The sequence below is a fragment of the Triticum dicoccoides genome, chromosome 6B (assembly GCF_002162155.2).
Source record: "Triticum dicoccoides isolate Atlit2015 ecotype Zavitan chromosome 6B, WEW_v2.0, whole genome shotgun sequence".
NCBI classification, from domain to species: domain Eukaryota; kingdom Viridiplantae; phylum Streptophyta; class Magnoliopsida; order Poales; family Poaceae; genus Triticum; species Triticum dicoccoides.
In genome coordinates, this window is record NC_041391.1 from 225,753,756 (window position 1) to 225,767,398 (window position 13,643).

The following is a 13,643-nucleotide window of genomic DNA, read 5'->3' on the forward strand; positions in this document are numbered from 1 at the left end:
GCTTGATACGTCTCCAACGTATCTATAATTTTTTATTGTTCCATGCTATTATAGTATCTGTTTTGTATGTTTAATGGGCTTTACTATACACTTTTATATTATTTTTGGGACTAACCTATTAACCGGTGGCCTAGTCCAAATTGCTGTTTTTTTTGCCTATTTCAGTGTTTCGCAGAAAAGGAATATCAAACGGAGTCCAAACGGAATGAAATCTTTGGGGGAGTTATTTTTGGAACAAACGCAATCCAGGAGACTTGGAGTGGACGTCAAGAAAGAAACGAGGAGGTCAGGAGGCGGGAGGGCGCGCCCAGGGGGTAGGTGCGCCCCCACCCTCGTGGGCCCCTCGTGGCTCTCCTGACCGACTTCTTTTGCCTATATATACTCATATACCCTGAAAACATCCAGGAGCACCACGAAACCCTATTTCCACCGCCGCAACCTTCTGTACCCTTGTGATCCCATCTTGGGGCCTTTTCTGGTGCTCCGCCGGCGGGGGAATCGATCATGGAGGGCTTCTACATCAACACCATAGCCTCTCCGATGAAGTGTGAGTAGTTTACCATAGACCTTCGGGTCCATAGTTATTAGCTAGATGGCTTCTTCTCTCTCTTTGAATCTCAATACAAAGTTCTCCTCGATCTTTTTGGAGATCTATTCGATGTAATTCTTTTTGTGGTGTGTTTGTCGAGATCCGATGAATTGTGGGTTTATGATCAAGATTATCTATGAACAATATTTGAATCTCCTCTAAATTCTTTTATGTATGATTTTTATCTTTGCAAGTCTCTTCGAATTATCAGTTTGGTTTGGCCTACTAGATTGATCTTTCTTGCAATGGGAGAAGTGCTTAGCTTTGGGTTCAATCTTGCGGTGTCCTTTCACAGTGACAGCAGGGGCAGAAAGGCACGTATTGTATTGTTGCCATCGAGGATAAAAAGATGGGGTTTATATCATATTGCTTGAGTTTATCCTTCTACATCATGTCATCTTGCCTAATGCATTACTCTGTTCTTATGAACTTAATACTCTAGATGCATGCTGGATAGCGGTCGATGTGTGGAGTAATAGTAGTAGATGCAGAATCGTTTCGATCTACTTGTCGCGGACGTGATGCCTATATACATGATCATACCTAGATATTCTCATAACTATGCACTTTTCTATCAATTGCTCGACAGTAATTTGTTCACCCACCGTAATACTTATGCTATCTTGAGAGAAGCCACTAGTGAAACCTATGGCCCCCGGGTCTATTTTCCATCATATAAGTTTCCGATCTATTTTATTTTGCAATCTTTACTTTCCAATCTATATCATGAAAATACCAAAAATATTTTATTATCTCTATCAGATCTCACTTTTGCAAGTGACCGTGAAGGGATTGACAACCCCTTTATCGCGTTAGTTGCAAGGTTCTTATTTGTTTGTGCAGGTACGATGGATTTGAGTGTAGCCTCCTACTGGATTGATACATTGGTTCTCAAAAACTGAGGGAAATACTTACGCTACTTTGCTGCATCACTCTTTACTCTTCAAGGAAAAACCAATGCATGCTCAAGAGGTAGCATAGAACTTCTGATGTTAACTTTGTAGTGTAGTTAATCGGTCGTGGTCTTCAAGGGTGATTCCTCCTTCACCACTCCCGATAAAGACTCTGTCGTGCAATCCCTCAAGTGTGGACCATCGAGGGTGATTCCTCTAAGTCCACCTTGATGGTTACATCGAGTGGGAATCCATAGAGGGTGATTCCTCGGGTTTCGCCCTTGCTGTTTTGGACACACGGTTACTTTGAATTTACCCCCAGAACCATGTTAGTGTTGGATGAATGGCAACTAGTATTTCCTAAGGGCCAAAGGCCATTACATATACATGTGTGTCAAAGTGCAGAAAACCCCTTATACAATGGGGATATACCGAAAAGGGACTATACACATCTAACACCCCCCCTCAAACTCATGGTGGATCAACAACACTGAGTTTGGAGAGGAAAAAGCCATGCTTCACTTGAGTCTATGCCTTGGTGAAGAAGTCCGCCAACTGTAACTCAGAGGGCACATAGTGAAGAGCGAGAGTCTGATCCTGCACAGCAGCACGCACAAAGTGGGCATCCACACCGATGTGCTTGGTGAGCTCGTGCTTCACCGGGTCACACGCAATACTGATAGCGCCAGTACTGTCTGACAGTAAGGGAGTCGAGGTACTAGCAGACACACCAAAATCCTCAAGTAACCACCATAGCCAGATCACCTCAGCCGTCAACATCGCCATGGCTCGCAACTCAGCCTCTGTACTCGAGCGAGAAACTGCAGTCTGTTTCTTTGTCTTCCAGGCAATAAGAGAGCCACCAAGAAAGACACAATAAGCAGACAGCGAGCATCGATCAGAGGGATCACTAGCCCAGGTAGCATCAGAATAGGCCTGGAGCTCAAGAGAGCTGGAGCGGGGAAAGAAAAGGCACTGAGAGATCGTGCCACGAAGATATCGTAGAACACGGAGGAGATGACTATAGTGGACGGAGGTGGGAGCTGAAACAAACTGACTCGGGATGTGGACCGGATAGGAGATGTCAGGACGCGTAACAGCAAGATAGACAAGACTGCCAACAAGATGATGATAGCGAGTGGGATTAGGAAGAGGGTCACCATCGGTGGCACGAAGCTGAACGTTGAGCTCCATAGGAGTCACAACCGTGCGCTCATCACCGAGAGCAGCGCGAGCAAGAAGATCCTGAATATATTTTTCTTGGGAGATGTAGAAGTCATCAGAGGTTGAGGAGATCTCAATCCCAAGAAAGTAGCAAAGTGGACCAAGATCAGTCATAAGAAACTAATCGCGAAGGCGAGCCTTAACAAAGGCAATGTAATCAGTGTCGTCACCAGTGATGATCATGTCATCAACATAGAGAAGAAGAAGAGTCCGACCACGAGGAGACATGTGAACAAACAGCGCGGGATCATGGTCACTGGGCAAGAAACCAGCGGCGGTCACCACAGATGCGAAGCGCTCAAACCAGGCACGAGGGGCCTGTTTGAGACCATAGAGGGAGCGGCGAAGTCTACAAACCATACCATCAGGAGCATAGTACCCCTGTGGGGGCTGCATATAAACCTCCTCATACAACTCGCCATTGAGAAAAGCGTTCTGAACATCAAGTTGAGAGATAGACCACTGACGAACAGAAGCCACTGCAAGAAGAGTGCGAACAGTGGTCATGTGGACCACAGGAGCGAATGTCTCATCATAATCGCGCCCCTGCTCCTGCTGAAAGCCACGGGCCACAAGACGAGCTTTGTAGCGCTCAAGAGAACCATCGGAGCGAGTCTTAAGCTTGTAGACCCACTTGCAGGTGATGGGACGGACACCGGAAGGGAGGGGAACCAGATCCCATGTGCCAAAGCGCTCAAGGGCAGCAAGCTCCTCGGCCATCGCAAGCTGCCATTCAGGCTGAGTCATGGCAGTGCGATAGGAAGTGGGCTCAGTCAAAACAGAGAGACCGTACCGATCAGGGGAGTAGCGATCAGGCGGAGGGCGAGGCCGAGCATGGAGGTTATGAACCGGAGGAGGTGTGAGAGGAGGTGCACCAGAGGTGGAAGGCTCGTCAGGGGAGACATCCTCAGTACGAGATTGTCGAGTATAGTGGAGAGGAAACGGTGAGAGAGGGCGACGGACTGGAGAGGATGGGGGAGAGGTGGAGGAGGAGGATCGAGAAGACGAGGTCGATGGTGAATGAGAAGGAATGAGAGGTGCCGGAGGACGAGGTGACACATGAGGCACATAGCAGGGTGTATCAGGAAGGAGAAGGAAAAAAAGGTCATCCACAGAGAAACTCGAGGAAGAAGAGCGTGGGTAGTAAGAAAGAGACTCGTCAAAAGTCACATCACGCGAGATGCGCAAGCGACGACCCACTGGATCCCAACATTGATAGCCCTTTTACTCATCACTGTAGCCAAGGAAAACACACTCAACCGACTGAGCAGTCAGTTTGGTGCGTTCTCGGGGGGCAAGAAGAACATAGCAGACGCATCCAAACATACGAAGAGCTGAGTAGTCAGGAGAGCGACCAGCGAGACACTCCATAGGAATGCCACCCTGCAGAGCGGTCGAGGGCTGAATGCTAATGAGATAGGTGGATGCGGAAACAGCCTCAGCCCAAAAATGGGGTGGAAGGGAAGCAACAATCATCAGCGCATGAGCTGTCTCAAGCAAATGACGATGCTTGCGCTCAGCAACACCATTCTGAGCATGAGCACCAGGATAGGAGAACTGGGCAAGAGTACCCTATTCCGCGAGAAAACCACGCAACAGCTGAGAGATATACTCTCCAGCGGAGTCAGCACGAAAAGTATGAATGGGCGTGGCAAACTGGGTGTGAACCATGGCAGCAAAACGTTTGTAGATAGGGAGAACCTCGCTATGAGATTTCATGAAGTAGAGCCAAGTGTGGCGAGAGAAGTCATCAATAAATAAAACATAGTAGCGATGACCACCTTTCGATCAAAGGGAGCAGGACCCCAGACATCAGAATGAACTAAGTCAAAAGGACGCTGAGATACAGACGTACTAGTAGGATAAGGTACCTGAGTCTGTTTGCCAAGTCTGCAACCATTACAATGTAAGGATACATCTCCAGATACATACCCTAAGAGGCCCTGAAGAACTAAGGAAGACAAGGGAGAGCCACAGATGTGACCAAGTCGATGATGCCACTGCTGGAAGGACGCAGACGAAGAGGCAGCAAGAGCATGAGAGCTGGCAGAAGTGGTGGCAGCGGAAGGAACACAAAGCCAGTCAACCTCCCAAAGGCCCTCTGACTCACAGCGCCGGGGGCCAGCACCAACCAAAGCCTTGGTGCGACGATCCTGAATGAAGTAAGAGTCGATATCAAGAATGACACGACAACCAGAATCAGTAAGTTGGGCAGCGGAAAAAAGATTCATGGTAAGGCGAGGAACATGTGAAACGCTCGGAACAGAAAAAGATGGAGTGGAAAGAATACCATGACTAGCAACAGGAAGAGATGTGCCATCGGCAGTAAGAACATTAACAGGTGAATCAAGAGGTCGGAGAGAAGACAACGCGGAAGAATCAGAAGACATATGAAAGGAGGCTCCAGAATCCAGGACCCATGAAGATGTACCTGACTGTGTAGATGCCTGTGATGGCGAGGAGGATGATGCAGTCACAGCAGCAGCAGAGCCAGTCGACGAGGAGCCTGAGGAAGCAAGAAGACGCTTGAGGCGAACAATGTCCTCGTCAGTAAGTGACGGAGCCGAGGAAGACACAGGAGGCCCGCTGGAGGAGGAGCGCCTCTGGTCTTGCTTCTTCTGGCGACAATCAGACTCTGGATGTCCTGGCCGGGAGCAGTAACCACAGACGGTGTCATGGCGCGACGTGCCCTTCTCAGCATAAGGAGGACGGCTCACCCCCCTGGAGGAGTGGGCAGGAGCGGCGGAGCAGTGAGGCGTGCAGATGACACAGGAGCCCTGGCAGCCAATACTGACGGAACCAGAAGCAACCCAGCAGAGCGAAGGCGGGTCTCCTCGGCACGAAGCTCAGCAAGTATCTCTGAGATAGGAACACGACCACGAGCAAGCAAGTGAGCACGGCGAGGCTCAAACTCAGAGCGGAGACGAGATAAGAACTCATGGACCCTCTGAAACTCCAAGTCAGCCCTCGTAGTCCGGCAACAACGGCAAGTGCCACAAACAACTGTCCGCAGTGAGTCAAGCTAACGCCAGATGGCAGAGCACTGTGAATAGAACTCATCGATAGACGAGTCACCCTGCTGAAGAGCATACTCCAGACACACCACAGAGAGGTATAGAGCATCACCAGAGGGCTGATAGCGCTGACAAAGATAAGACCACATCGCTGCAACAGTGCCGAGGCCCATGAACTCCGAAGCAAACTGAGGTAGGACACTCGCAGTAAGAACAGCAGCAGCTCGAGCATCATCATTGCACCACTGAGTGTAAGCAGACAGATCATCCCGGTAGACAGAAAGAGCATCAGAATATGTGGATACTGATCATAAGCATCAACTGCAGCATCATCAAGAGCCTTGGCTGCATCCCGATCAGCCTGAGAAGCATCTGCAGGAAGCACCGGCGGCACCGGTGGAACAAGAGCCACCGGAGCAACAGGGCTGGGCGGACAGGGAACCTCGCCAGAGATAACGCCCCACAAAAGAAGACATCGCATATGGATGCGCATGAAACCCACAAACTCAGCATAGTTGGTGCCATCAAAGATCACTGAGCACCGAGGAACAGCAATATAACCCGAAGAAGACATGAGGAAGTGCTGCCTTTCTCTTTCTCTCTCTCTCTCTGTTTTTTTTGTCAACCTTCAGGGGAGACCCGATCTGGATCGGGAAAACAGCCCCAAACTAGCGAGCGGCTGCCTCAGCGATGCGGAGGGGCGGGAGCGAGCCCGCAGCCGGAGCAGAGGAGGCGGCCAGGGAAGGGATGGTCGGGGCCGGGCCTGAGCAGAGGAGACAGCCAGGCGGCGGGATGGCCAGGGCCGGCCGGACGGAGGAATGGCCGGGGGCGAGCGGACCGAGCAGAGCCCGGGGCGGCCGAGCGGAGGAGGTGGTGGGCGAAGCCGGGGGAAGGTGGCCGCACTGCCGCAGCCAGGCAGAGCAGCCGGCGGGAAGAGGCAGGCGACAGGGGGAGGCGGGCACACGGGCCGCCGGCAGCGCTCGTGTGCAGCTTGGACGAGGCGAGCAGCAGAGCAGGCTGCAGGAACCAGCTTCGCGAGAAGCTCGTTAACGAGCGTCAGATCCGGGCAGAAACGACCGGCGACGAGGAAAATCGAGAGCACGCACGGAGTTGCATCGTGCGGGGACAAGAGGCTAACCTAGCATCTGATACCATGTTGGATGAATGGCAACTAGTATTTCCTGAGGGCCAAAGGCCATTACATATACATATGTGTCAAAGTGCAGAAAACCCCTTATACAATGGGGATATACCGAAAAGGGACTATACACATCTAACAGTTAGATACGGGTCGGCCCCGAGGGGTACCCGCAAGAGTTATTGTTACTGCAGGACTAGAGGGACAGGTGGTATTTCAGATTAAGCAGACGTGCATTGTAAGCCAAGAGATACTACGCCATTTAGTTGGTTGGTCAGAAACTAGGATAAGAGACTGAAGAAACCACATTATTGTTCAGTATCCTGTACCTAATTCATGGAGAAAAATAGTACATCTCTTGCACCATAGGCAATGCTTTCGTGAAAGAGAACCTGGAACAAGAATATATTTCTTTTGTAAGGAATCTGAGCAAGTACCTATGCTTTGTTGAGGAAACAGGCAAAGGCAAGGCCATACAATTCTCCTGTGGTTGGCTCACAACTCACAGTGTTGGTATGCTCGCTCGCATGTCATAGCGTTCAGACAACATAGAACCTACTAACATGTCTCAGAATACATTACGGAGAAATCTACGCATGAAACTTCATGGTATTTATACTTAGTTTTATCAGTTCTGTTAGTCCGTAATCGAACACCGTCAACCATGATGATGCCGCCGCCGCCACCTGTATGACGGGCTACACCACAACGACGATGGCATGCCACGGCCACCACAACCACGGGACGAGCTCCATCACAGTGAATTTCTCAGTGCTTTTTGCCGAATTTTACCACCACAAAAATTCCAAAGGATCATTGGCTGGTGCTTTTTACTGAATTTTACCACCACAAAAATTCCAAGGCATCAGTGGCTGTTGTACAAATTTGAATCTTGGCATGCACGTATGGTACAAACTTAGGCGTACTGATTGAAAGTGTGTCAGCTATCTACTTTCTGTGGGCCAATTAGTATTTTTTATTAGGAAGATGATCTGCACAAACGCCGAAGTATGTTTACGGAATTCTTTGTACTATATTGCAAATGCAGTTAATTTGTTTTCTTGCCATAAAAATGCCCAATTGAACTTCCGAGAGGTGTTGCATTATGACGTAATATGGTGTTTGCGAGTTGTCGGCGATGGCAACAATGTTGCTGCTTCTGAGTTCTTGGTGTTCAGTATGTACTTATGTCCGGTTAGCTATTATAGGTATTTTGTCTATATATTCAGTTTTTTTGCCAGCTTCTACTATTTCAACTTGAGTCCATAATATTTGTCTGAATCTATAGATGTTTTTGGTCTTATTACCGCCGTTACGAATCTTTTGCCTCCTACCGGTGCTGCTCTAATTTCTCTGTTACTGCATAAATGCCTTGGCTGGATTAGACACTATGGTACTTTGCATCCCTCAGATTGTTTTGAATACACCAAGTACTAAATGGCCATTCACTCTAAGGCAATGCCAAATTCCTGTTCGCCTTTGTTACAGTATGACTATTAACATAGGCCAAGGGCAAACACTATGAAAGCCATGTGTTTATCATCCTGAGCCTGTGTTCTCCAATGGACAATTGTATGTAGGACTGTCACGTCTTACATCCAGGCAAGGCTTGAAAATTTTCATTAAAGCTGAGCGTGAAGTTGAGACCAATGTTACTCAGAATTTTGTATAGAAATAGACCATCAATGCACTATGGCATAGGAAATCTGATTCAGAAAATAAAGGTGTCGCTCCCCCTCTTTTTCACAGACCAGCTCTGCTTTATACTCCCTCAAAAACGTTCTTATATTATGGGACGGAGGGAGTAAGTTTTATTAATTGAGACTCTCATGAAGTGTAGAACTCAACCATGGCAGTGATCTTATGATTTTCTGTTTGTTCTATTTTGGGCACACCACATAAGTGAAGGTGTTCTTTCCTCCTTTGCACCACAGTTACTTCTCTTTCTTCTTCTTTCCGTTACACTCTATTAACTAATCAGATTTTTTATTTGTTGCAGAGTAAGCTGATGTGAATAAGATACGCATTTTGGAAGTTTTTGTGCTAGACCTCTGTTGTGGTTGTTGGTTCAGCTCATTCATCAGAATGGTCCGATAGCTCATCAGTTTTGGAAGTTCTAGATTTTGGGCGACAGTGCTTCAGTTGACATGTTAAGAATTCAGCCAACTGACCCTGTTTCTGTATCTGCAAACTTACATGTGTTTGTTGTATCAATGAGTCTGCTGGAAGTACTAGAAAAAAAAAGACATTGCAACTGGTACCATCATGTAAAGTTGGTCCGTATATAGTAAACGGACTGAACAAAAGAGCTACCTGTGGCTCTCAGTACCTTATAGGCTGTCTCCGACTAAAAAGATTGTATCTCAAGCAGCAGCAAAAGATGTCATTACAGAGAAAAAATGTAGGCATACAATGAAACTAGATGACAGACAGAATAAACATGGCCCAGGTAAGTGTGGCAGCCCATTAGCTACACGACTGTGCGCTACAGAAGAAAAATATTGAAGAACCTACATGAGACCGCTAGCTAAACAAAAGCTTCCGGTCCACTAGGTCCATTCCCGATCCACTATTTGTTTTTTTTAACAAAATAAACTATAGAAATGCAAGTACGGTCTCCCTTACAAGGCACGGAGTGCCTTCTGCCTGCTAGTCATAAAACTAGGTACTGAGGTGGAAGATGTGGATAAATCACAAGTTCATTGAAAATACGACGGTCGGGCAGAGAGACGAAGACCCTGCAGCCTGACTCGGCCTCCCCATCTCTTGCATGGGGCTATACTGCTGCTCCACCACTCGGAATCAACAAGTAAGAAGTTCTCAGACAATAACAAACGCAAAAATATTGACAGTAAAACATTAGTCACTCAAAGAAATAAAACAAAGTTGCTTGGATTCAGAGTATAACAATCGGACAAGTTAAGCTCTGGTGAGACGAGCCTATACAAGTTCCACATAAATCAAGTACCCATGTCTGATAATTATTTTTGGCACAATCCTCATAAATCAGTTAAACAAGCTACTTGATAGCAATTTCAGCATCGGGCGTCTGTTCACCAAGTCTCCTTGGGCAGCTCCAGGATCTCGCTTGTAGCAACTCCAAGGTCTTCAATACCCTCTTATTCACAGGCGGCCTTGTGCGGGTTGGTTCCTTCACATGCACCCTAGTTGGTTTACCAGTTCCAAGATCTTTGTCAGTTCGCTTAACAGCTTCTTTTTCAGTTCGTTTAAGCTCTACTGCTGTGCCTGCATCAAAGTGTTACAGCCCATGTTAATAAAAAATGGTCAAGAACAATAACTGGTTTATTTTCCATCAACTAGAAGAAGTACCCTTATTGTCAGTTACTAGCACAAAAATAAGACACCAAAACGTGCATCTACAATCACTTATTCAGGTTGGCCCATGTTAATAAGGACCTCGTTGTCTTCTCAAATTCAATTTCAATAGCCATGCCGGGAAAATCTTGAAACCAGTTTCTTGCCTGCTTATCCTCTCCCATTATAATGTTAAGGCAAGCACGCAATTCACTTAATCAACAAGCATATGTCCTAAATGCAATGTGCAGTTTCCCGCAAAAAAAATGCAACCTACAGTTTCTCAACTTGACAAAAATCCAGCAACACTGAAGGAACCTGAGAGCTGTGTACTTGTGAGTCCATTTCCACACCAGTTCTTTTGCACAATTTGACAAGAGTTAGACACAAACACAACACAAGTTCAGTACTCCCATTGAATAAAAACGTGGAGTAACTTATTTCAGCGAGTATTTAACATGGAGTAACTTCAATTTGACAAGGGTTAGACACAAACACAACATAAAAACTGTACATAACTACCCATACGAATAGCCTCCCATCACATCACATTGTCATAATCAAGCAGTGGCTCTGAATTAAGTGTGCCAACTTGCTAAGCTCTAGCACAAAACAGCTTGGTCGTTCAGACCCTACCAAAGCATCAAATGCAAAACAAACTTTATATGTCCCTGGATTTTCAGCATGACAAGAAGGGCATTCATACCGATAGTAACACACAAAAACATAGAGCACGTAGCAGAATACAAAAGTTAGTTACCTGTATTCTTCCTCGGATATTTGCAGATCTTACAGGTGCAAAAGGCAGGCACGCTAATGAACTTCTTCTGGGCATCAAGCTCGGCTACTCCTCGGAGGGCTTTGTTCCTCACATCGACAGCAATCACCAACTCCAATTTTCCCATGTGCCTGGGTTTGGTAGTATAAATAAAGTAGACAATATCATCATCTATGCTGATAGTAGGGTATGCCATCAGAAGTTTCGGCAATATTGGCACGGTGTTGCTGCCGCTCAGCCTAGACAGCAGGTTGCACTGATGCGGGTTGCTGGTATCCATGCTAACATCATTGGCTTCAACTCGACAGTCAAGCTGCCAATCAGTGAATGACCCAACTGGTATTGGCATGCTCCATGTTGTGGCCTTCCATCCACCAGGGATCACCTGAGTGATGCTTGACTTAGAGCGCACCCATTCCGAATAGGAATCAGGGGTCTTCATCAACTTTCTTGGTGGCCAGGTTTCCATCTCAATGTACTTGATAGTGTCTTTGTGCCGAGTGATGGCAACATCACGGACATAGTTGGGCTCACATTGCTCGAGGAGACGACCCCAGTTTCCCCTTGCAGGTACAGGTAGTGGGATGTCTTGGAACGCTGGTCGCTCCCCGAGTACATCACAGAGGAGGATGCCACGCCAGAGGTCCACCCAGGCTACAGTACCACGCTCACCACCAATTGGGAGAGTCTTGGCCGTCTTGTGATACATCATCTCAGCCTCCACATCGCAAGGCAACGGGACAAGCTTGTCCCTCACAAGCTCCTCCACTGACACAGGTGTGGTGATCCAACCCTTGGAATCGGAGGAGCGGTACAGGTGGAGGCGGAAATCCCACCTAATGATCGAGTCACCATTGCTCTCGTACACTGGGCACCAACTGCTGATGGCGGCGACGGCGTACCAGGCGTCGTCTTCGCGGCTGAGGAGGGCGGTCGCAGAGTCGTGGAAGCTCATGGGGTGCGGGTTCGGGAGCAGGTCCAGCTGATGGGCTTGCGGCTTGTATACGAAGTAGTCCCAGGACCGTGCATCAAGGGGCGCCTTGAGGTCGATGGGGACGCGGAGGAGCACGAGGTCGGCGTCGGTGGCGACGACTATAGGCTTTGAGCGGAGGAAGTCCAGGTCGGGGCAGCGGAGGCAAAAGTGGGAGAGGAGAGGCGGGCGGGCGGCGCAGAAGGTCACCTGGATCGGGGAGCCTCTGCTCGTGGTGCCCCAGGCGGTGGTGCAGTTGTGAAGATCGGCTATGTAGCACCGCGTGTCGAGGAGGACGGCGGCGTCGTAACCGTCGCACTCGGGAAGGGTAGGCGGATTCCAATTGGCGGCGGCCATGGGGGAGAAGGGGAAGAAGGGTTCGGAACTGGATGGAAGGAATCGAGAGAGACGGTGGCAAAATTGAGGGGCTAAGGTTAAGCTTTCTCCGCCCCTGCGAGACAACGTATATACGGTCACGGATTGAGATCCAGTGACTTGTTGTGAGCAAGTCACCGTGAACACTATGATGGCTGGTTCCCCTCTCCACACCGTCCGATCAAGGATCAACGGACAGATCTGTGTGAACAGCACCCACGAGCTACACTCGTCTACAGTAGGCCATCCACAGTACCCCGGTCTATAGTACCATACACAGTGCTCGCGGTACAGTATTCAATCTGAACCGTCCATTCTGCATCCAACGGTTGCCCGCCCGCCAGTTACAACGTGACTTGTTATGGGGAAGCCATTGGATCTCTGTCCTACAGTCACATATCCTCTTTTTTGTTTTTTGAGATGAGACAACACAAATCGGCATTTCCTAACGGGCGCCTCAAGCGCCCGTTTCTTCTGTTGCCGCAAACGGGCGCATACCCCCGCGTCGTGCTAGGCCGGCCCGTTTCCTTCTTTTTCTTTCTGTTAAAAAAATAAATGCGAATTTTTTAAAATTCATGAAATTTTTAAAATTGAATGAACTTTTTTCAAATTGATGAACTATTTTTAAAATTCGATGAAAGTTTTAAAATTCCATGAACTTTTTAAAACGTGAAAATTATTGAGAACAGGAACAAAAATTTATATATGACGAGCGATTTTCAAATATACACTGAACATTTTTTCGGTGTACGTCGAACAATTTTTAACTACACAGCGAACATTTTTGTGATATACATTGAAATAATTTAAAACATATTATACATTTTTTATATAAGATGAACAGATTTTATACATTGGACATTTTTTTAATGTAATCTGAACAATTTTTAACTACACATTGAACAATTTTGTGATATGCGCTGAAAAACTATTTAAATACCCATTGAACATTTTTTGATGTACACTGAACTTTCCTTACTGACCTTTTTAAAATTTCATGAGCTTTCAAATCCGTGAACTTTTTCCTGAAATGAGTGAACATTTTTGAATACAGGAACCTTTTTCTAAAACAAATTCGTGAAACTTCTTTTTTTTGTTCGTCAGGTTTTTTTTTGGAACAGTGCGGCTTCAATTATGTATTAATAGTTTCATGGTAAATTTTGCATGTCGAAGGTAGTAGCTCAACTGGTTATTCTGTGCGTGTGGCACGTCGTCGGCGTGAGTTACGGTGATCCATGAAGAGAAGTCGGCCAGCTATTTGATGAACTTTTTTCGAAATACGATGAACCTTTTTTCAAAATTGATGAACTTTTCTTAGAGAATCGTAAACTTTTTTCAATATCGATG

General features: G+C 47.2%; 1 protein-coding gene across 1 annotated transcript; it reads right to left on the reverse strand.

The window, feature by feature from the left end:
• Positions 1 to 9,703: 9,703 nt before the first annotated feature.
• LOC119320452 lies at positions 9,704 to 12,369 on the reverse strand. Its single transcript, XM_037594538.1, has 2 exons — positions 10,934 to 12,369; positions 9,704 to 10,104 (listed from the first exon to the last, which is right to left on the reverse strand). The coding sequence occupies exons 1-2, from the start codon at positions 12,276 to 12,278 to the stop codon at positions 9,878 to 9,880; spliced, it is 1,572 nt and encodes a 523-aa protein (XP_037450435.1). The 5' UTR covers positions 12,279 to 12,369; the 3' UTR covers positions 9,704 to 9,877.
• Positions 12,370 to 13,643: the final 1,274 nt, after the last annotated feature.

Coding starts and splice junctions, on each gene's coding strand:
- LOC119320452 (XM_037594538.1), bottom strand. CDS start 12,278: ATGGCCGCCGCCAATTGGAATCCGCCTACCCTTCCCGAGTGCGACGGT. Junction 10,105..10,933: donor ATATCCGAGGAAGAATACAG/GTAACTAACTTT, acceptor ACTTTGATGCAG/GCACAGCAGTAGAGCTTAAA.